The sequence below is a fragment of the Cupressus sempervirens genome, chromosome 3, assembly GCF_028749045.1.
Source record: "Cupressus sempervirens isolate cs-2001-9-10 chromosome 3, ASM2874904v1, whole genome shotgun sequence".
Taxonomy (NCBI): Eukaryota; Viridiplantae; Streptophyta; class Pinopsida; order Cupressales; family Cupressaceae; genus Cupressus; species Cupressus sempervirens.
The window spans coordinates 708893767-708916226 of NC_143120.1; the positions used below are offsets into that span (position 1 = coordinate 708893767).

The 22460-nt window shown below is 34.0% G+C and overlaps 1 protein-coding gene across 3 annotated transcripts in view; it reads right to left on the bottom strand.

Annotated features, from left to right (window-relative positions):
- Nucleotides 1-1243: 1243 nt before the first annotated feature.
- Nucleotides 1244-22460, bottom strand: part of LOC149568725 (putative methylesterase 14, chloroplastic) — a 47998-nt gene continuing 26781 nt past the window's right edge. For all 3 annotated transcript variants that reach the window (XM_089821604.1, XM_089821603.1, XM_089821605.1), the window contains one exon: nucleotides 1244-2026. In XM_089821604.1, the coding sequence (XP_089677730.1) occupies nucleotides 1748-2026 (279 nt within the window). In that variant the 3' untranslated portion in view covers nucleotides 1244-1747. The remainder of the gene's footprint in view (nucleotides 2027-22460) is intronic.

Here is a 22460-nt window from a genome sequence, read left to right on the forward strand (position 1 = left end):
GTGGACCATTTAGGTTCCACGCGGTCGGGTGGTAGTGCTTTTTACTCTTACCATTGAGATCCGTTCCGTGGTCACCGTGGCTGGAGTTTTCGTGATTGGCATTTACCTTCACTGTGTCCTTGGATTATTATGATGGATGGTTAGATTTTATGTTAGATGTTTTATCATTATGGATGTATGGACGTATCAAGTATGGTGAATAGTTTTGTATATATCTTTACTGTACTTTGTATCATGGATTCATGGAGGTTGATGTATTTCTATTATTACATATGCATATTCTTTTACGCCTTTCATACCCTGTGACTTGTACAATGGATGATTGAGCATTCCGAATTAATTTGCCGAGAGGCATTCAGAACAAATGTATATTATGGACATGGGATTTTCTGATTATTCTTTCATATGTATGTGATAGTTGTTAGACTTAGATTTAATTAAATTTAAACGTGACTCAACGTCTTGGGATCTTTAAGAAATGTAACTTGCAATGTATGTTTGTCAATGATTACATGTTATTGCTTCCGCTACTATGTGTTTGATGTGTATGTTATACATTCTTACTTTTAAATTTAAAAAAATGTTTAGCAAACTTAGTGAAACTTTAGGTTAATTCTTTTGGATCCCTTGGCGGGGCGTTACAGGACTCTAGCACACTGGTATTAGTCACACTTTTTCAATCAAAACTTGTTATTTCACTGAGCAATGAATAATGCTTCTACAGATTCTAGATAATTAAAAAGGTGGGCTTAGAGGATACAGAAGACATTTAAATATCCTATAATATAGAATAAATGAGTATTTGTGTGTTTTCAAGATATTCCAAAGTCGTCCAAATCCCATCAGCAGAAACTATCAGAACCTCATTTATCTTAGTGAGCAAGAGTCTTCAGTCAAAATTATATGGTAGCTCAGACTTTCATTGAGAACATTTATAGTGAGATCTTAAAATCCCAAATCGGAAGTTAGAAAATTCTTATTAAGTACCAAACTGACAACAGTTTTCATTTATCATATGCATAGAAAGAAATTTTGAATTTGACTACGGAATTAGCACGAGCAAAAATTGACTGGAGCTAAAAACATTTCCTACTACTAAATGCCTGTATGCATATCTAATCAACCAGAAAGAAGGAAGGGTACTGTTCCAAGTACCACAATTGAATTCGTGTTGTTATATTGAAGGGAAGAAACATGCAAGGCTGATAAAAGTAAAACAGACAAAAAAGACAATGAATCATAGTTGGAGAAATGCTGATATAATGTCTTAGTCAGTTACCTCTGCATAACATTGTTCATCTAGCCAACATCGTTCTGAATGCGATGAAAAACCTTCAAAATCAGGACTATTGAGGTCCATTATTACAATATTGATGGAAATAGCAGAGTAACATCCCACCAAATTAGGCAGTAATGGTACAAACAAAAAAGGAAAAGATTTGACATCCTCCTATGAATTTTTTTACTACTACCAATGCACAAACATGATAAATTTAGGCATAATACCTAGTATTATTTTACAGGGATACAATTTTCTTGTGATGCTTTTATGAGATTAAATAAAATAATAGCACAGAAAACAAGCAACTTTTGCTTTAAAAGCAATTCCAAATTCTGGCCGCATCATCTCCATATCTCATTTATGCTGCCTTCACAAGAGATGAAAATGACAGCTCCAGGAGTGTGAACTTAGTAGAGAATCTAAATTGAACAAATAATTTGCGATATCCGTGTTCAACAAACACCCTCAGAATTTCTCCAGCTTTGCAATTTCCAAGAACAATTTGTGCAATGATTGTGGCTTTGCAAAAAAGGGGCAGTGGTCACTACCTTTGACCTTGAAAACCCGCTCTGGAGGATTAGCTTCAATCAAGCGTTGTTGAGCAGCTGGGGTCAAAGCTTGATCCTCAGGTGTTTGAATGAAGAAACGCCTTACACTGCCATAGTTCTCTTCAGTGAGAGATATCCTCTCCATCACTGGTGCAAATGGAATTGCCCTCATGGATACAGTCGCAAGGGCAATGTCCTGAATTGTCAAATTGAAATGTAAGCAACTACATATAAGTTCAGTACTAATAAAACATATAAGTTCAGTACTAATAGAACATAAATTTTAGGCCACAATAAACAACTGACCAACGTAATTGATATTAGTGGTTTGAATTTTATAATAATATAATATATATCCCAATAAGATTCTCAGGAGAATTTTCAGTGGTGAAGATAAAGATTGAAGCAACATAAAGCATGCTTAGTCTTAACTTAATGCCCAGTTAGATCCCTTCTTTTGTAACATAATTTTCATGCAAAAATAAAGGAAAACATGAAATATTCTTGAAAAAACAATATATGTTTCATAACAAGCACTGAAATTTAGCATAGTGATCCTTTCAAGAAAAAAAAATAGGAATGAACATACAAAAAGTTGTTACAGCAGGTGACTTCCAGTTTTGATAATAACTGTCAATGTGGGTAGCCATAGTTTGATAACTAAGTTACCATATTTGCTGCCCAGACCCAAAAGTTGGAAGTCAATTCGCTTGACATTTGTAGTCGGCTCAAAATCGCTGCAAAGTCATCATCAGACTGGAATCCACTTCAAATTCGCACAGCAGGACCCTGTTTGAATTTGGACCGAATTTGAGTGAATGTTGGAAATGATGTGCAATCCCGGAGCGAATGAGGAGAGACTTTGGTCACTTTAACTTTTCACCACAATTTTTTAACTATTTTTTTTCCATTCCAACCCTAAAACGACGGGATTATTAAATGCTTTTTTGGCATTCGGCATTCATGTTAGACAGCATTTGTATTACACGGCAAACTCTTCAATGTTTTTTGGTATTAAATGGCAGGTCTCTTCATCGCACAGGAGCAAACTCACGGCACAGTCTGGGTCTAGCAATCATACACAGAAGAGTCTTAGAGCATAACACGCATGTTTTAAGGCATACCAAACCAACATAATTAGTTTCTATGGGTAGTTAGGCAGTTGTGTCAATTGAACTGGAGGAAAAAAATGTTTAAATGTCTTGGTAAACATCCAAAATCACAGAGTTGTTCAATGCAAGAAGGATAGCATTAATAAAAGTTGGAGTTCTGCACTATTTCCTTACTTTTGATCTGCTAATACAGTCTGATTGTAGTCATTTTACATTATAAGTATCTTGATATATTGATCTATCTTCTATTAGATTCCATGAAGAATTGAACACTCTTTGATTTGGTCTAGAGTCTTAGAGTTTTAACATTTATGTTTTGAACAACCATATACAGTAGGCAGAGACATGTCTAGCAGCCATACACAGCGCGGCAGCATATATACATTTATATTTATTTTTTAAATTGTATGGATGAACCCTAAATGAACCCAAACCCAACCCCAAAAAAAATTGGACGAATTTTGAACCCATATCAGTAATAGAATCCAAACTGGCAACTTAGTTTGATAATAAATATCTCCATGCTGCTGGAGATGTTAGACTTTGTTGGAATTGTTTTAAGTCACTTTTGGTCATTTATATTGTAGCGCCATCTTCAAAAGAAGAAGATCAACCATCAGGAAACAATGCTATCTAATTAGGGTGGTAAGCATACGATTCTTTAAGAGATCTCATACAGAAAGTGGGAATGCTGGTTAGGTCTTCCATTCTCTTAAACCTTTAGGCTTTTAAAAGTGCATGGAGTATTCTTGATTATATTACAAGGTCTATTCAAATTTAATTCTAATAAGACAACTTTTTTATTTAATTTTGCTTGGTGCCACCAATTCTAATCATTTTTAAAATTTTAACCTTAACTAGTATCCTAAAATCATTCATGCATGTGATTCATTTTTGCAACTGTAAATAGTTTCATTAATGTCTTCTCTTAAATTTGATTTTCTTTTACCAACTGTGAATAAAGGGAAACATCATCCTTAAGTGGGGAAGGAATACCCTCCTGACCAACACTGGGATATCAATATACCATATCACAACTGAATTTATAATGTGAAATTTTTAGTTGTAAAATTGTTTGCAAGAAAATTATAGAGGAAGATGTTTCTGTCAATGACAACCACACATCCAACCAACCACATCAGTTAACCCCTTTTGGCTTCGGCAAGTAGATAAATTTTGTCTTTATATATTTTATTTTTTAATAGGTGTACATTTCACAATGTAAAAAAAGCAGAAGGCTGAAAGCTTTCAACCATTTGCATAAATAAGTTGTTGGATGGAACAAGAATAATTGAAGAGCTCAACTAAATGTATGTGGCTTTTGGTTGGGATGGAGCAGATAACCATGTGAATAACATTTACACTGTTTGTGTTGGACCCAGTGATAGAAATTGTCTGTTTGGTCTGCAGAGTATGAGTTGCGACGAAGTACAGAGTGATACTACAAAGTGATGAAGCGGATTTTGTGACTGAAAGGGGAAGTAAGAACCAGCAGTGCAAATTTTCCAAAAGGTAGCTAAGGAAATAGTTTTTAAGGTTTGCAGTTGTGAGTAGCTGTAAATTGTGGCTTGGGTTACTAGAAGCAACAGCATTTCTATTGCAAGTACTTTAAAGATTCTGTGTAGATTATTAGATGTGGCAGTTTATTAGTAATAATGTTGTTGAACTGTATAAAGTTGATGGGATGGTGATTCAATGCTGTTTCACTGGAAGAGCAACAGGCACTTATATATCAGCTGTAGGGGTTTCCAAGATACTACAGCAATCTAACCAACCAATTGGCATCAGTATCGTACATTTTTGGTGTATCCATTTCATCCTTGGTATTGCTGTATACATTTCATCCTTAGTATTGCTGTATTCAATTTCATCCTTTCATCCTTGGTATGTTCCCATTTCACATTCTCGGGAAGGTAGAGGGGCAAAGGTTTCACTATTACATTAAAAAAGTAGAAGCTCATGGGATCAGAAATACCGATCTCTGCAGTGGGTGGTTATGCTTGTTGAAGTATAGCATCAGTCAAAGTGATATACTCATTACATTGAGTATTTGTATTCATGGTTTATATTAACATTGTTTTACATCTCATATTATTGATATATATATAGACGTCTATGTATTCATAAATTACTTAACTGCTCTTATGATCAGAAGAGACTATTGTGTTATGAAGTTCTTGAATGTAATTATTTCAACACCACATGTCTCTACGGGACATGACTTTGTTGTAGCCTCTGTCAGATTGATTTTATCAGAGCTATCTCATTGATGATAAATTATCCTTAGGTATCTTATATATATAATATATATTATATATATTATGCATTATATATTATTATATAATAATATTATATTTTTTATTACATATATGGTTAATATTAACATATTTTATATATGTTTAAAGGTAGTTATACATATAGTTATTAACTAAATGGTGATTAACTATAAAGACATGTCTCTTCATGTCTCTTGAAGAGACATGTCTCTTCCTCTCATATTTATATGAGATCCAAATCTGCATTTGGAAATCATCAATTACAATGGCCATGATTATACACTTGCAAAAACGATCTTAGTTACTTTAACATGGTATCAGAGCCAAACTGCAAATGTAAGAAAATATTAAGTTTTATGTGATAAAGAGTTCCTTTAAGGAACAAACTTGATCCTATTTGAAGTGGTGGAAGCAATCAATGATTAGTTTACGTAAGAGATTGATTTTAATTTACCCTAGCAGCTAAATATTTGCATCAAAGGAAACATGGCATTGACGGGTGGTGAAAAGGAAAAGAAAATTAAATATACGTTCATTGGAAGGAGATCCACGTATATTGATAAGAAGATTTGAGAAATCAATGAGAAGTCTGAGGAATCACAAGAAACAGTAACCTTAGACAGATTATGGTTGCTGCTTCAGTCCCCTTAAAATAAACATAAATAATAAAAACACTTCTCTGTCAGGATAAACTGGAAGAGAAACAAGGTTCTCACGAAGGAGGGGTGTTAAGCCGGGAAATACATTTGGCGCCATATATCTTATTTCCTGGGAATGTTTTGAGTCGGGAATATTTTGACCCAGGATATAATTATTAACAGTCAATATGAGAAACGAGTTCAAACACAACAAATATGGTGGGTGTTATAAGTGTAACACAAATGAAACAATTAAAAGTATTAAAGATGAAACTATGAGAAGTAAAACTCATCGTATGTCAAGGATTCACAAATAGACACCTATGTAGATTCAATGATATCACTTGAAAGCAAAAACAATGATGGGGAAAGGGACTATCAAACAATACAAGGATACACCAAAAGAAGAACATATCGCAATAGAAAGACACATCATCGTTACTAAAGAAGGGGCCAATGGGAAGAAGGACAAAAACATAATTTTAGTGGAGAAGAACCCTCGATCAAAGAAAATGTAGACATAACCAAGGTTTGGAATAAGGTGTCATACAAATACACGAATATATCACCATAATACTCAATCACCAATTCAAGGTATTACGCATTAGGAAGAACATGGACACGATGTTCCATGGATAACATTTGTGAAACCAGACTGGTGGATATCAACTGCAAGCCAAAGTCATCAATTGGCGGAACAACAACACATACTATAGGGAGGTAGTTTCACGGAGCATCATATAATCAGGCATGATAGACTCTTCTCTAAAAGTGTAAGAAGAAACTAAAGGAGGAACATTGAGCGCCTATAGAAACTCAAGCCTTGGCTATTTGGACATCAAGAACTATAAAAAAATTTAAAACATGCGAACAAAGAGCCTGCCACAATATGGACAAGGAAGAAATATAAAACATTTGACCCATATTAAAAACTGAGATGTTTGTAAATAGTCAAGAGATACGAACAAGAGTATCAACACTAATTTCACATGTACGGGGAACTCACCGCAAATCAAGTGGGAAGTAAATAACGTTGATATGGTATAACCAACAAGGTACACGTGGATGGAGAAAGGTAAAATCAGGTATCATTATACTTGTTTGGTAAATATCATTATATTTAATTTAATTTAATTTAGAAACATAGCATTATCGAATTCCTCTATGAATATATATGATGAAGAATTATATATATGTAATTAGTTAAAAGGACATATAATTGTTATTAGAATAATAACATTAATTTTGATTATTATCATTACAATCATTCATTTTTAATTTGTATATTTTGGTGAGATAATATAAACCTAAATATGTGTTCTCTAGTAATGGATATATATGTCTTTTGATTCCATATTCATTTTGATAAGGAAATATGTACATATGGAAATAAAGAAAATATATGAAAATTAGAAGTACTAAAGTGGATCCAGTATCGTCTCTAAGATATTATCCTTTGATTACAAGAGATAATTATTTTTCGGTTATTATATATTGAGAAATATCTTTCTTACTTATATTTTCTATACATAGAAGCTATGTATAGAAAAAGATCAAAGGACATAGCTTTTATTGATTGTAGTTATCAAAGGACATAGCTTTTATTTTTCAGATAACTAAATAATAGTTATCTTTCAATAACTACTATAATTATTTTTCAGATAACTACTATTATTTAGTCAATCTTCGGTGATCTCGATTGTATTGATTCAAAGGGAGTAAACTATGTTGTTGTAGAATCTTCAATGATCGATAAATTGTAATAGTAAAGAGGACTATAATTCATTCAACTATGTGATCTTAATGGACTTACCCCTTGTGTACATGATATGAAAGTGACGAGTTTGTCTTAGCTTCTACTATTAATCTTAATGAATGTTTGGAGCTCCAATGGATAAAAAGAGCAAGTTGGAACATAGAAAGAAGTTGTCAAATTTGATGTGGTGTGAAAGTGTTCAATGATATAAGAGTGGGAACTTTACATTGTGGGGGGGATAATAAGCAATGTTTCATTCCCACTTGAACCATCCTTAGAAAAGGAGATATTACATAACCCTCATGGGCAAATAAGCACTTGTATCTTTTACATTTATCTATTCATTTATTTGTAATTCTATACATACTATAAGGGTTAGTTGCTTTGATCTTTTCCTTTATGCTTGAGGATATTCTTATAGGAAAAGACAGTTGGTACTTTACATATGCTACCAAATATTGTGCAGACTAAATCTAATCATAGTAGTTCCAAAGACCCTAATGATTAAGATGGGGCTCTTGAAAACATCTTTGATGATTAAAATTATGAGATTCTTCTACATTAAGAGGGAGTATGACACTTCTTCGATGGCAATACAAGAGCTTAGAAGATTGATACTCAAAGGGAGTTTAGAAATACATGTGGGTGACTGCATGATGTTTATGGGCCTACTCCTACGTATATCATGAAGGAGTGATTAGTTCAATAGACATCCTTGGGTAAAGAGAGTTTCTGAGAAAGTAACTAGAGGACCTGACTTCATAGGATCAATGTTCAGAAGGAGAAATTTTGAGATACAATCCTTTGTGAATGATATCTTCTCTTTGAGGAGAAGTTCTAAGAGAAATTCTTTATAATGCACTCTCCTCTATGAGAGAGAATTATGAGGTGAAAACCCTTTGTGCCACCCTCTGACTGGGTTCATGGTGGCTACTATTTCACATATGATATGTAATGAAAGGTGATGATCTTTCATTGACATATATAAACAGAAGGTAACCATTATAAGATGGTGATCCTATAAATGGTAGACCTATTATCATAGTTCTTTGGGCCGGATTTTGTCGGATACCATGATAATGAACAAACAGAAGGTAATCTTTGTAAGATGAAGATCTTGCAAATGATAGGCTTGTTATCATGAAAATTCTAGATATTGTTTGGGACAATTAGAAATCATTGATAATGAATGAATTATGATTACTCTAGATATTGTTTCGGACAATTAGAGATCATAAAATATGTTATGATAGTGTTTATAATATTGTGATTGTAGTTATCTAAAAAGTCACTGTTTCAGAGTGTTAAGAATCAAATAATATGTTGTGTATAGATATCCTTGATACTGATATCTCATAAAATATTTTTGTCACTTCTCCCTTGCTAAGAGGGAGTATTGAAGTATAGCATCAGTCAAAGTGATATACTCATTACATTGAGTATTTGTATTCATGGTTTATATTAACATTGTTTTACGTCTCATATTATTGATAAGCGTGTATATATATATAGACATCTATGTATTCATAAATTACTTAACTAATTGGGCTCTTATGATCAGAAGAGACTATTGTGTTATGAAGTTCTTGAATGTAATTATTTCAATGCCACATGTCTCTACGGGACATGACTTTATTGTAGCCTCTATCGAATTGATTTTATTAGAGCTATCTCATTGATGATAAATTATCCTTAAGATAAGTATTTTATATATATTATATATGTAATATAATATATATTATATATATTATGCATTATATATTATTATATAATAATATTATATTATATTACATATATGGTTAATATATTAATATTATATATATGTTTAAAGGTGAGTTATACATATAGTTATTTATTAACTAAATGGTGATTAACTATAGAAAGATGTCTCTTGAAGAGACATGTCTCCTCTCATATTTATATGAGATCCAAAGCCGTATTTGGAAAACATCAATTACAATGGCCATGATTATACATTTGCAAAAACGATCGTAGTTACTTTAACAATGCTTTATATGCTGGAAAAGAAGTTAGAAACCTTTGTCAATAATATTGCTGAATTTCTATACATCTCTTATGTTTTATGCAATGAAACATAGGGATGCATTTCTCCCTTGAGCCCTATGTTTCTGAGATGGGGACGTCTCTGGGATGCAGGGATAAGGCATCTCCTGGCTGTCCCGCCATCGCCACCGACACATCAAGAAATGGCAGAGGCTTTCAAGCATCTCTGGAATGTCTTGGGGATGCCCAAGCATCCCTCAAGCGTCTCAGGAGCATCTAGTTGTCTCCCATCTCTAAGCGTTTCAAAAGTGTTTTCTTTATATTTGCAAGCAAATCATATATATGTACATTGTATACATATCTATCTCTGTGTGTGCACGCACGTGCACACGTGTCTATGTGTGTGCATGTGCGTGTGGGTGCGGGTGCGTGGGTGTGACACACCTATAGACCTGCCACTTAAAACACATCTCCAGTCCTCTCTATCCCTTTTTAAATAAAATAGAAATTACTTGCAATTAAAAAATCCAGCAAAAAAAACATCCTCATTTTACTCTAAAAAGGTCAACTTCAACACACAAAAAAGGTTAACTTCAACACGCTCTCTATTTGCTTGGCTGCCAAATTTTCTTGGCAAAGAACACCCTACCATCATTTTAACTATAATAAATTATTTATTGGGTCCTCAATACCCTATCAATTCAATTGTAAAGAAATTGGAACACCGACAAATTTAGAAGGCATCCACTTTACCTTCCACCTTGATATGGACATTCAGTTTATGTTAACCTAATTACAAGAAAATGTCATCAAAACAATTGGTCATATTAGGTATTCATTGGAAAAATATTGGGAAAAGAAAGAGCATTACAAGGGTATCCACTTCACCTTCCACATTGAGAGGGACACTCAGTCAGGGATGGTAACCTGATTATTGAAAAATATTATCAAAACAATTGGTGTTATTCATAATTAATTGGGAAAATATTGTGAAAGCAAAGAGCTTGGTAGATCTCAAACTAGGAAAGAAAGAACAAAATAGTCTCAAGAAAGAACACATTTGTACGACAAAATAATATGGCTTTCAATGTGTAAGGGTTCAATATAAAAAGTAGTGAATGACAGTATCACTTTCCATTAAATATCAGTCATAAACAGCAGTCGTATTTGACACATACTATTCATATCTTAGTATTTGCAATTTCATTATTTTTCTAATTTGTCGAAGTTCAATTTGAAAGGCAATTCTTATACATCTATTCATGACTAGTTTTTTAAGTACTATACATATATCAGCACTGCAACCCCCCAAAACTTAAGTCCTTTATCCACCCATCCCAAAAACTGATTGAATGCTAGTGTATGCACAATAACTATATGTTATATTTCTGTTAATTCATTTTCCTTCTATTGTGCTCTGCATACAAAATCATAGTTGAACCTAAATACAAAAAGAAATGGAGCTAGTTTTAGCATTATGTTTTATTTCAAAGAAAACATTGGAGAAGTTCTAATACATTACATTTACAGATAGAAATTTATAATTATGAAGCCTTGCAAGGTGGACCTGTCTAGTTATATTGCTTACAGATTTTCAAGGGCTTATAACGTAGTTTCCTTTCCATTTTGGTATTCCTATGTTTTTTTGACAATGTCAACCCCTGTGATCACTTGCCATTATGTTCTTTTAGCCTAAGAACCTCGAATATTTTTGCCTTTCCAAATCCTTGGTTGTGAGAGTTGCTCCTCCATTGATGTAAATTGAATCTTGAGGGGCTTACAAGTTTTCAGTTGCACAAGATAGTTGTTGGGCACTACTAGGTGTTTAGAGAAAGGAAGGAGGAATCGACACAAATAAAACTTAACAATTCTGTCAAAAATCTTACCGACTCTTTGCTAATCCAACTAATCATCAGCACAAAATAAAGCACTGAAAACACACACACATGAACACCAAAATTACGTGGAAAACCCATGATGAGAAAAACCACAGTGAGAAATGTACTTACTATATGCAAATGTTTTCTTACAATGTTTTATGCTAGAAGCCAAGAAACTCATTGTCCCTACCATTTTAGGCACACTGCCAAAAATCTCACTAATCCTCAAGAAAATAATAAATGTAGATTTTCACAAAGCATCAAAGGAAACTCACTGTTTCCCAACAATCATAGTGAATGAAAATAGAATTTTTGATCTGTTGTAGACTTGTAGTTACCTTTTCTGTCAGATTCAACAATATGCACCTTAATTATGTCTTATTCACACAATCTAGCCTTCAAACTTGATTCCCATAGTCTTTGCTATGATCTCACATCCACTCATACTCAATTCATCCTTTTTCCACTCAAATATAGAGAGATTTGTCCATCAGAAACATCAACAAGGTGATTCATAAAACTATAAGCATTCATAACACAAAGTTGGCCACCTTGAACAAAAATACTCAATGTAGTCCACCTCAAAAGATAAAGGGGACCCAAACCCATCACAGAAGATCTCCTTCAAATAACATAATTTCATCCACACACACTGCAACTCCAACGTGTAAAAAGGCATTAAAAATAGGTTACTGATCAGCCCAAAAACACTCTCCAAAGCATATGACACAATTTGAAGCACAATATGCCAATATATAAACATCCTAAGCCTCTTACCTCTTCTCTTAACCTATCTCTAGACCAGTAATACTCAAATCAAGTCACCGCAAATAGTTGAGTTGACCATAAGCCTACAAAGATAGCAAAATAGCTCTTGTCAGAACAAATTTTCACCTATGGCAAACCATCAAAAGATAAAGGAATTAAAACACTGCACAAATCATCTAACCATGTCTATCGAACCGCATACCCTGAAATTCCATCGTGGAGCAATGCAAGCCATTCTTCAAGCTTGCCCAACCCTTCTTGATGGCTAACCTTATCACCACCCAAACAACACACCATGTCTTTGTCAAATAATCAATTGGGGATCTATAAACATGATAGTGCAATATTCACAGTAACCATTCATTCAGCCTAGGACTGCACATTACTATCAACTCATGCAAAGGAATGCAAAACATTCTCCCAAACCTCTTTCCACCAAGTTATTGCCTATCATACTTATGTCTTCTGAAATGCGTCACAAACTTCCTAAACCATTATACATCAATCTTCTTCACCAATCAACATCTCAATCAACATCTCAACTTGAACAACCTCAACAACTATAATCTTCATCAATTAATGTCTCAACCTCAACAACTATAATCTTCAAATCTTCTTCATCAATCAATGTCTCAACCTTAAAAGCCTTGGCAAATCTCAACAACTCTTCATCCTTTGCAAACTGACATCAATGACAACACAAATCATAAGGCTAACAATCTCCCCTTTTATCATTGATGGCAACACAAACGACAACAAAGACTAAGCAACCTATTGAATTTCCTTCTCTCACTTTGACATCAAGGAAAAAAGGGCACAAAACTTTTCTTTTAATTTTGCAAATAATAACCACAATCTCTCCGCCCATCAAGGAAACCAACTTTCTACAACCTAATTTGCAACCTCCTCTAGCATTACTCATCGTAAGAGTAGCCAAAACATCAATCCAATTAACGAAGGATAGGTGATTATTCTCCCCTTGGAAAGATGCACTACCCTTATGCCTCTGGTTGAAAAAGGAGGGGCAGTAAACCCCAATTTTTTATCTAAGATAATTAAAAGTATCCTTAACCAGAGCTTTAGTGCAAATACATGCAAGTTGCTCCTTGGTAGCCACATATTTCATCTTTACTTCCTCCTCAACAACTTTCTCCCTTAAGAAATCATACCGAGTAGAGATGCCTTTTGTCCTTGAATGCATCATCAGACTCTCGAAGATACTAATGGCACTTATTATGACATACAATTGGAATTGCTTCACCAAAGAGTATTTCCACATCCTTAAGTGCCTACTTCAAATTATCTAAGTGCAACAAGATGTAATATATTCTACCTCTGCAGTGGATAGTGAAACCAAATTTTGTTTCTTGCACATCCAAGTGACTAGCCTATCTCCATAAAAGAATGCTCTACCATATTAAGGAAGTAATTGGAAAATATTTGCTTGATATGAACAAAGACCAAGAGGTCTATATATACAAAAGAATGGAACGATGTTTCCTTAGGAAACAATCGTAAAGAATAAAAACTTTATATTCTAGCTAAAAGAAAACTAACAGTAATCTACAGCTAACTAAAGAATAGAAACATTTTATTCTAGAAACAGGAAACTAAATATTAGAAACATTCTAGAATACAATAGATAACCATTAGATACTAAACAAAGATAATAGAAACTATCTATTCTCGTAATACCCTCCCTTAATGGTTAATCTATCCAGAACACAAAGCTGTCAAAAAGCATAAAAGGCAGATTTTGTTTGCTCAAAGTGCTCCACACCGTTCGCCATGGGCTATGAACCAAATTGCTTAGATAGGTCAGCTAAGCGCTTTCGACATTCAACCTTCATGTACCCATACTTGTGGCAATAGTTGCATTCAATGTTCTTTTTCTAGGAGCCTTTTGAATCTAGAATAAAGGATGTCAGTTGAAAAGACTGTTGATAGTACTTTGGATAATGTTCCAAAACTTTGTAGATGAGCATAATACTCCAAAATAAACCACAATAAGCCATGATTTTTAGGAGAAAATTGAAAGGACCGAACACGATTTTTGGGGTGAAAAATCAATCAAAACCCAACATGATTCTTGAGGTGAAAAATCAATCAAAACCCAACATGATTCTTGAGGTGAAAAATAAATTAAAACCCAACATGATTTTTGAGGTGAAAAAAATCAAAACCTGACATGATTTTTGAGGTGATAAAAAATCAAAACCTGATAATACAAAGCTTTATTTTTTAGGGAAAACGGTAAAACCCAACAGATAATTTTTGAGAAAAAAATTACAAGCCCACAAAAGAATCCCACAAACTTTGTGAATTACAAAATAAGAAATTTTTAAGGGAAAATTTATAGAAACCCATTAGAGTTTTTTTTTGTGGAAAAAAATTATGAAAACCCACTAGAATTTTTAAGGGAGGAAAAACACAAGACTTTGCATGGTAAAGTAACACACGCAAACAACATTCAAGCACATGCAACCGTCAAAAAGTAGAGACCCAAAAAATTTGAAGGGTAACCCAAAAGAGAGCTCAAAAAACCCAAAAAAAAGATGTTGTCGATTTTTTGATCAGCTGGCTCAAAAATCTAAGCACCCAGAAAAAATAGACAACCTAATTGATATCTCAAAAAACCCACCAAGAATCTCTAAAAAGAAAAATTGACTGGTATAGAAAATTAGGGTTTTGAACAAAAACGGCCCTGCTGCAAAAAAAACCACAAAAAATGGTGAAAATGTGCAGAAAAAACATATAGATCTGGACAGAAATGGGTTGCAAAACCAAACTAGAAAAAATAGATGACAACCTAATTGATATCTCAAAAAACCCACCAAGAATCTCTAAAAAAAAATATTGATCTGGTATAGAAAATTAGGGTTTTGAACAAAAATGGCCCTGCTGCAAAAAAAACCTCAAAAAATGGTGAAAATGTGCAGAAAAAACATATAGATCTAGACGGAAATGGGTTGCAAAACCAAACCAGAAGTCGGTGGCTTCAAACCTCTCAAAACAAAAACCCTAGTCGGAGTATAAAGAGAGTTGGAAGCAAATATGCATATAAATAATTTCGAAATTAAAAGGCAAATAATTTCAACTAAGAAATTATAATTATTTTTGAAAAAAATTTGAGTATTGGCTTTGATACCATATAACATAAGTAATTCGAAAATATTTGCTTGTTATTAGCAGAGACCAAGAGGTCTATACATACAAAAGAATGGAATGATGTTTCCTTAGGAAACAATCACAAAGAATAGAAACTTTCTATTCTAGCTAAAGAGAAAACTAATAGTTATCTACAGCTAACTAAACAAAAGAAACATTCTACTCTAGAAACAAAAAACTAAATATTAGAAACATTCTAATATTTACAAAAGATTACAATAGATAACCATTAGATACTAAATGAAGATAATAAAAACTATCTACTATCGTAATACACCACTAGTACTTCTATTACACATCCTACCTAGTCAATATGAGTAAAAACATTCAGCGACAAATCACCATCTCTTCTATACCACAGGCCAAAATTCGGAGTGCCTTTCACATATCTAAATATTCTTTTGACTGCCACTTCATGATATTGTCTTGGATTTGCTTGATATCTAGCAACTAACTAACTAGACTGCATGCACAGTATCTAGTCTTGAAGTAGTTAAATATATGGTAGTCCATCGATCACATATCCATACAACTTTAAATCAACCTCCAAAGACTCATAATCCTTGCCTAACCAGCATCGAGGAGCCATGAGGGTTGCTACTAGTTTGGACTTTTCAATCACAAATTTCTTCAGCACGTCTTTGATGTACTTAGTTTAAGAAATAAATATACCATCTTGTTCCGGCAAAATTTGAAGACGAAAAAAAAATGACATTTCGCCAATCATAGACATTTCAAATTCTTTTTGCATTTCTTCAACAAACTTCTTGCACGCATTGTCATCACCTCCAAATATGATATAATCAACATATACCATTAGTACGAGCAACTTATCAATTTCAATTTTAATGTAAAGATTATTGTTTGTCATACTTTTCTTGAACTATTGTTGCAGCAAATACATAAATGAATTGGCATACCATGCCCTAGGGGCTTGCTTCAGTATTGAGTCTGCAGACAATACTTGGATCATATGAGAATTTAAATTATTTGGTTGTTCAATGTAGACAGACTTCTTCAATCTTTTTGTTAAAAAATACAGACTTAACATCCATCTAATAGACCTTAAAATTCTTGTGTAGGAAGAGCCAAAAACATTCTAATAGTTTTCATTCTAGCTATTCGAGCAAGAGTTTCTTCAAAAACAATTCCGACAACTAGAGTATAACCTTTATATAATAATCTACTTTATTTATAGTAACTTCTCCATCTTCATTCAGCTTGTTCCAAAATAACCACTTTGTTCCAATTACATTTTAGTCTAGGTACCAATTCCCATGTTTAAATCTTCTGTATTCAGTCCAACTCTTCTTCCATGGCTTTTATCCAATATTTGTCTTTTCTAGCTCTTGCATGATTTTTTGGTTCTATTCCAAAAAGAACAGAGAAGTTTGATTGCTAACCTGCCCTGGCAAGCCTTCTTTTTTGTATGAACATCTTTGTCCTCATCTCCAATGATCTGATCCACTAAATGATCTCTTTGAACATACCTAGAAGTCATCCTTGGAGTTTCTTCTGATTCTTTTGCTTCATCTTCTAATTATTTATCATTGTTTCCCACGACTTTCTTTCTTCTATAGGAGTAACAAGAACATGTTCTAGTTCAATCTCAAGTTCTAAAGTAATCTGATCCCATACTTTATTGACTTTGACCTTAGTTGTCGATTCGTGAAACGAATCCGATTCAGGTATGCAAATCAGATCTGTGGGTTTGGGATTTTTTTTCCAATAATGATCCATGGAGGATTCGTGTGTGTGTGTGTGTGTGTATACTAAAAACTAAGACAAATCATTTCATAGTGTGAATCTATGATTCCAATATGCATCTATGAATCTAGTATACTTGATAATTGCTCTATTTTCATGATTATAGAGAAAATCAGAACATTCACATTCATGATTTTATGTTTTTGTGCCTTGTATTGCCATGGATTTGTGCTAGGATCCTCAAGATTCATGCTTAGATCCTTGAGGATCTGCACAGGATCCTTGATTCTACCTGTGGATCCATTAGGATCCTTGGGCCGCAGATCTTGACAGATCCACAGGCAAGATCGCAGACCCTGCCCGGATCCTCATGGATCCATGTGTGGATCCAGACCTGGATCAAACCTGAATCCAGATCTGAGATTCAATACGCAAATCCGGTAACTAAGACTTTGACATTTGCACTTTTTACAACTTTCTTCAATCTCAAATTAACACCGATATGCCTAGCTTGTAGTAGAGTACCTCAATAAAATATCTTCATCTGGTCGTGCATCAAATTTTCCAAGATTTGCCTCGTCTCTTCCAATATAACATTTTCCTTCAAATTCTTTAGTATTTGACAATAGGTGTTTTAATGAGCCATGGCTCATAAGGAGTCTTGGTATGATTCACACTGCTTTATACTCTATTAAGAAGATAAACAGCAGTGTGTATTGCATATCTGCAGTAGATATTTGACAAATAGCATCCTCAGCATTGTTTTAGCCATCACAACAGTTATGTTTTTTCTTTCAGCTACTACATTTTGTTATGAGTCCTAGGAGCAGATAATTGTCTTGTAATTCCATGCCTCTCATAGAAATAATTAAAGTCATATAATTTGAACTCTCCTCTATCAGATGTTGAGCACTTAATCCTAGTATCCATTTAATTTTCAACCAAGCTTTTGGAAAATTTAAATCTATCTAGAGCTTTTGATTTTTCTCTCAAAAATGTTACCATGTTATCAACAATAAGCAGCATGAAGTACCTTTCACCATTAAGCACTCTTCTTCTTATAGGTCCAGATAGATTTCCCTCGTCTCTTCCGATGTAACATTTTCTTTCAAATTTTTTCAGTATTTGACAATTGGTGTTTTAACGAGCCATAGCTCATAAGGAGTCTCAGTATGATTTACACTGCTTTATACTCTATTAAGAAGATTAACAAGTCTGTATTGCATCTCTGCAGTTGACATTTGACAATTGGCATCCTTCAGCATTATTCTAGCCATCTCAACAGTTATGTTTTTTCTTTCAGCTACTCCATTTTGTTTTGGAGTCCTGGGAGCAGATAATTGTCTTGTAATTCCATACCTCTCATAGAAGTTATTAAAATCATATGATGTGAACTCTCCTCTATCAGATCTTGAGCACTTAATCCTTGCATTCATTTATTTTTCAACCAAACTTTTGAAAAATTTGAATCTATCTAGAGCTTTTTGATTTTTCTCTCAAAAATGTTATCATGTTATCATCAATAAGCAGCATGAAGTATCTTTCACCAATAAGCACTCTTGTTCTTATAGGTCCACATAGATCATTGGGTATCAACTCCAAAGGCCTTGTGGTTGAATATTCCTTGTTCTTGAATGTGTTTCTACTTTTCTTTCCAATTTGACATTCTCTGCAAAATGTGTTAGCAAATCTAGTAACTTTTGGCATGTCTCTCACAACATTAAAGGAATTGATCTTAATCAGATTGTCAAAGTTGATGGGTCCCATCTTTTGTGCCATAGCCAACATTTGTTCTTTAGTGCCAAAGAGCAAATGCCTCTATTGATCTTCTTGAGATAGTAGAAATTATAATTCCTTATGCCCTTCGTAACAAGTTTTCTAGACCCTTCCTTTATTTTGTATCTTCCTCCAAGAAAACTGACTTAAAAACCTTTATTGCACAACTAACACTTAAAAAGGACATTTTTTAAATCATTGATTAAAATAGCTCCCTTACCACCTATGGGTGCAGAGCCTTTGTCAACAAATAAGACTAATCCTCCATCATAATTCTTGAGATGTACAAACACCTTTCTATCACTGATCATATGATTTGAGCAACTAAAATCAATTATCCAAGAGCTAGACTATTCTATTGCATGCATATTAGGACTCTATCCCTCAGATCTAACATTGTCCTTATCCTTGATAGCCAAAAACAGTATATCATCATTTTCTCCTTCATGCTTTAATGAATGAAACTTTGTTGCACAAAAATTCTTCTTTCCTTTATGTCTATCATCTGACTTATCATTCTTGTCATATCTTCTATAGATCTATTTCCTACCATCATCATCAAGTTTCTTCCTATCTTCTCTAAATGGGCAATTAGTAGTGTAATGCCCTACTTTCACAATTAAAGCATTTGAAGGATAACTGACCTTTATATTTGTCAGATCTGTTCTTCTATTTTCTAATAAAGTTTGCTCCTTCATCTGAATTAGAATCATCTTCAATCCTTTGAGCAGCTTTGAAAGCAGCAAAAAAAATTCTCACATTGGTTTTCAAATTCTGACAACTCAAAGTAACTACACCATATAGGACATTTAAAGTGTACTTCTCCGTATCCTAACTTTTCTATATAGGGATCCACAAGGTTTTCTAAGTCTTAATCATTGGTCTCATCACTTTAAGCGCCACCTCATTATCTTCAAGAGATCCACCAAAGCCTCTAATAGAGTTGACAATTCTATTTACTTGATGTAGACAACCTTCAATGTTCTCATCTTTGACATCTTCAGAGTTTCGAACCTGTGTTTCAAATTCTACAACTTGATTTGCTTGATCTTTTTCTCCTCCATAAATGCTGCTAAGGTTTTCCTATACATCAAATACAAATATGCAACCCATGACTTTCAACAATTTTGAGTCACTAAAAATTATTGATAATTGCATTTCTTGCCTTAACATTGTTTTCATGTGCCTTAATCTTATTGAGTAGTAAAAGTACCTCATACCGAAGAACATACCATTTTCTGAGAGCACAAAGAACATTATATGGCATAGAGTCCAAATGATACTTCATTCTCTCCTTCTAGAAGTATCGTCCTTCCCATCAAACTCAGGTATTTTGATGCTCTGTTAACTAGCCAATTTGGATTTGCCTCAAGAAGTTAAGCTTCTTTAGAGGAACCTAGCTTTAGTACCAATTGTTGAACACTGCTAGGTGCTAAGAGGGAGGGGTGAATCAGCACATATAAAATGTAACAATTATGTCAACAATCTCAGTGATTATTTATTTATCCAACTAATCATCAACAAAAACAAAAGCAATGATAACACACATGAAACACCAGATATGGAAACCCCAAGATGGAAAAAAAACACAATGACCAATGTACTCACTATCTGCAAATGCCTGCTTACAATGTTTTAGGCCAGAAGCCAAGCAACTCACTGTCCTTATCGTTTTAGGCACACCAAGGATCTGAAAAATACTCACGAAAATAATAAATATTGAATGTAGATCTTCACAACTCATCAAAGGAAACTCATTGTTTCCCAACAATCATAGTGAATGAAAACACAATCTCCTGATCTGTCGTAGCAACCTTTCTGTCAAATTCAGCAATATGCACCAATCTGGCATTTACACTTCATTCCTACTGTCTTTGCCATAACCTCAGAATCTCAGACACACTCATTTCATCTTTTTCCACTCAAATATATAGAGATCTGTGCACTAGAAACATCAACAAGATCAGCCATAAAAATATAAGCATTATTACCACAAAGTCACCCACCTTGAACAAAAATAATCAATGTGATCGACTTCATTACATCAGCTTTCACCTGATTTGGCAGATCTTTGATCAATTCAATGCATTTATCGACCAGATTTGAAAACTTGTGACGCTTTTTGTACTAAATTTTGTAACACCAGTACTAGGATATGCCAGGATGGTGGGATGCGGGGACAAATTTCCAGGACGGTGGGACGCCAGGACGAACTTCCGGGACGACCGGGGGACGACCAAGGGACAGCGGCAAGGGGAGGACGACATAGGGAGGGGTGTCATATAGTACATATAGAACTTAAAATGCTAGTTACGAAATGATGTTTCAGTAAAACATACCAAATTAAAATACTTTAACATAGCAAAATTGCAACACGAACTAGAACCATTGAACATACAACATATTAACATATTACATACCCAATAGTAACATTCAAAAATCAAAATTCAAATAGAAATTCAAGTACCCATCCAAGCAATGGCATGATTGCGGAATGGCGGAGGTGGGGGTACTCAAGCACCCAATGCGGGGACGTCTCAGGAATGGGTACTTCAAGGTTTGGGAGGGGCTGCAAGTCCCTGTGTTTCACTAGTATTTTTTGAAAAAAAAACTGTGTTCTAGGATTTCTAGAGTTTTTTTTCCCTTGCATCTTTCAAAGCTAGGTTTAAATTATTAAATTTGAAGCTTGCCTACTATTTCCCTTTTTGCTGGGGTGTCCAAATTTACAAATAGAGATGACATTCACTAGTAATAGTAGCGGTGGCAAAACCAGGGATCTTGCTTGGAGGCATTACGCACCAATTTGGAAGACCGGAAATAGTAATGAAATTTATTGTTGGCTTGAGGATGAAAGAAGGTATCAATCATGTCAAATATCACCCAAAACAAATCCCAAGAAAATTTATGGAACTATGTAATTAACCACAGCTTATACAAGAGATGAAAGCCATCTTTCTTTTTATAAGAATACATCAGATTAGAAGAGTACAAATGAGATAATTGCTGTTATGATGAATTTCCTCCTAAGAAAAAGACTGATATATTGAGATCTTGTCTTGGCCTGCAAATAAGGAGCTCATCCACTAGAGATAGTTCTATTTGAACTTGGTAGCTGGATTTTGTTATTCCTCATTATACATCTAATGTGCAACATTGACTTCAAGGTACTATGTGGAAATGACAGAAGCATCATGAGCACAAATGGGGTGCTAGAATTTTTTGTATTATAGAGCATATCATTCCATGTTGTCAGGAACCCATATTGTATGCCATTTGTTGATGCATTGACTATTGTCGGAAAAGGATGCGTGGCACTTAGTACATATGATTCAAGTGGGGATTTGTTAGCAAACCTATGAAAAATGCTTATAGCTCATGCCAAAAATTAAAAAGATAACTTAGCACAAAAGGGTCGCAATTTTGTCTAATTGTTTGACCAACAGCAAGAACTACATGTTCATCACTCCTAGTGGCTTTAGGAACTACAGGTTGATCATTCCTAGTGGCTTTAGGGGGCACGCAAAATATCGTTTAAGGTGCTACAA